The sequence below is a fragment of the Austrofundulus limnaeus genome, unplaced genomic scaffold (assembly GCF_001266775.1).
Source record: "Austrofundulus limnaeus strain Quisiro unplaced genomic scaffold, Austrofundulus_limnaeus-1.0 Scaffold45, whole genome shotgun sequence".
In the NCBI taxonomy this organism is placed as follows: domain Eukaryota; kingdom Metazoa; phylum Chordata; class Actinopteri; order Cyprinodontiformes; family Rivulidae; genus Austrofundulus; species Austrofundulus limnaeus.
Genome location: NW_013952447.1, coordinates 1756939 through 1758067, shown reverse-complemented (window position 1 = coordinate 1758067; position 1129 = coordinate 1756939). Strand labels below are relative to the sequence as shown.

The 1129-nt window shown below is 39.1% G+C and overlaps 1 protein-coding gene across 1 annotated transcript in view; it reads right to left on the bottom strand.

Annotated features, from left to right (window-relative positions):
• Positions 1-1129, bottom strand: part of LOC106517171 (leucine-rich repeat LGI family member 2) — a gene marked incomplete in the record, with an annotated part of 5554 nt that extends 4425 nt beyond the window's left edge. Inside the window, 3 exon segments of the mRNA XM_014007890.1 lie at positions 107-178; positions 740-811; positions 921-1129. Of these exon segments, the coding sequence (XP_013863344.1) occupies positions 107-178; positions 740-811; positions 921-1096 (320 nt within the window).

The following is a 1129-nucleotide window of genomic DNA, read 5'->3' as shown; positions in this document are numbered from 1 at the left end:
ATTAAATACTGTCACACTGTGCTCCGGTGTTTTTTTTTTTCTTTAAAAGAGAATTTTGGGTAAATGGAGACATTTCTACAATAAGACTATTTTTGCAAATACTCACAAATACTCGAGATGAGACAGACCAGAGAAAGTGTCGTCTTTGATGGTGGTCAGAGAGTTGGCATTTAGAAGCCTAGAAGAAAAATAAAATATACATTAAGATGAGAAGTTGTTGCATTCCTTGAAGGAACGCGCATCGCTGCCAAGCTTTTCTATAATGTTATAATAGATGTTACGCATGATCCCATGTAATATTTTGAAATCTTGCACAATATGTTAAAGCTTAAAGAGTGTGTTAAGGGTGACTCTCAGCTACTACCKCATTTTGTTTCAGCTCACTATCTGTAACTCATAACCATTTCGGTGTCTCTCAGTTGTCTGTAGCGGACGTTTAAAATAAAGATGACTTMAAAAGTCAATAAGTTGTACACTCAGTGATTATCTGCTGAAATTTCCTTAAAAATCTGTTCATGAGGGATTTTTGCTAAAAGACACATTTAATGCCAGATCTCACGTGATCAGTCAGCACTCAGACTAATCAGCTACTACTACAGCAGATTTGAAGTCCAACCTTTTATTTTTTTGTGCTGGCTGAACATAATCAGCYGAGCATAATAAACCCCTTTATATCTGTAGCATAAAACATGTTCATAATCATTTCCAAATATAACGATTATGACAAAGATGCACTTACAGTAGCTGAAGAGAAGGCATCAGTGAAAACATCCCCTCTGTGATTTCTGTGATGGATCCGTTTACAAYGCTCCTGTGGAGGAGCACAAACAWGTCAACATGATAGACGGACAGATTTCATTTTAAACGCAGCATCCTTTGTTTTGTGAATATTTTTTGTTCAAATGGAAAACAGCCCTCACAGTGAGTTGATCTCGGTCGGTACAGTCCGGGGGATCTGAGAGGTCCCGACGCAGACGATGGTCTCCTTGGAGCAGGTGCATCCTGAAGGACATTTAAAAGCCTTTTTACATTCAGACGCTCCGAAAAGACACACAAGCGCAACACCTGCCGCTAAATAGCGCATCAAGCGAGTCATGGCGCTTTTTTTTTCTCTCTCTCTCTCTCTCTC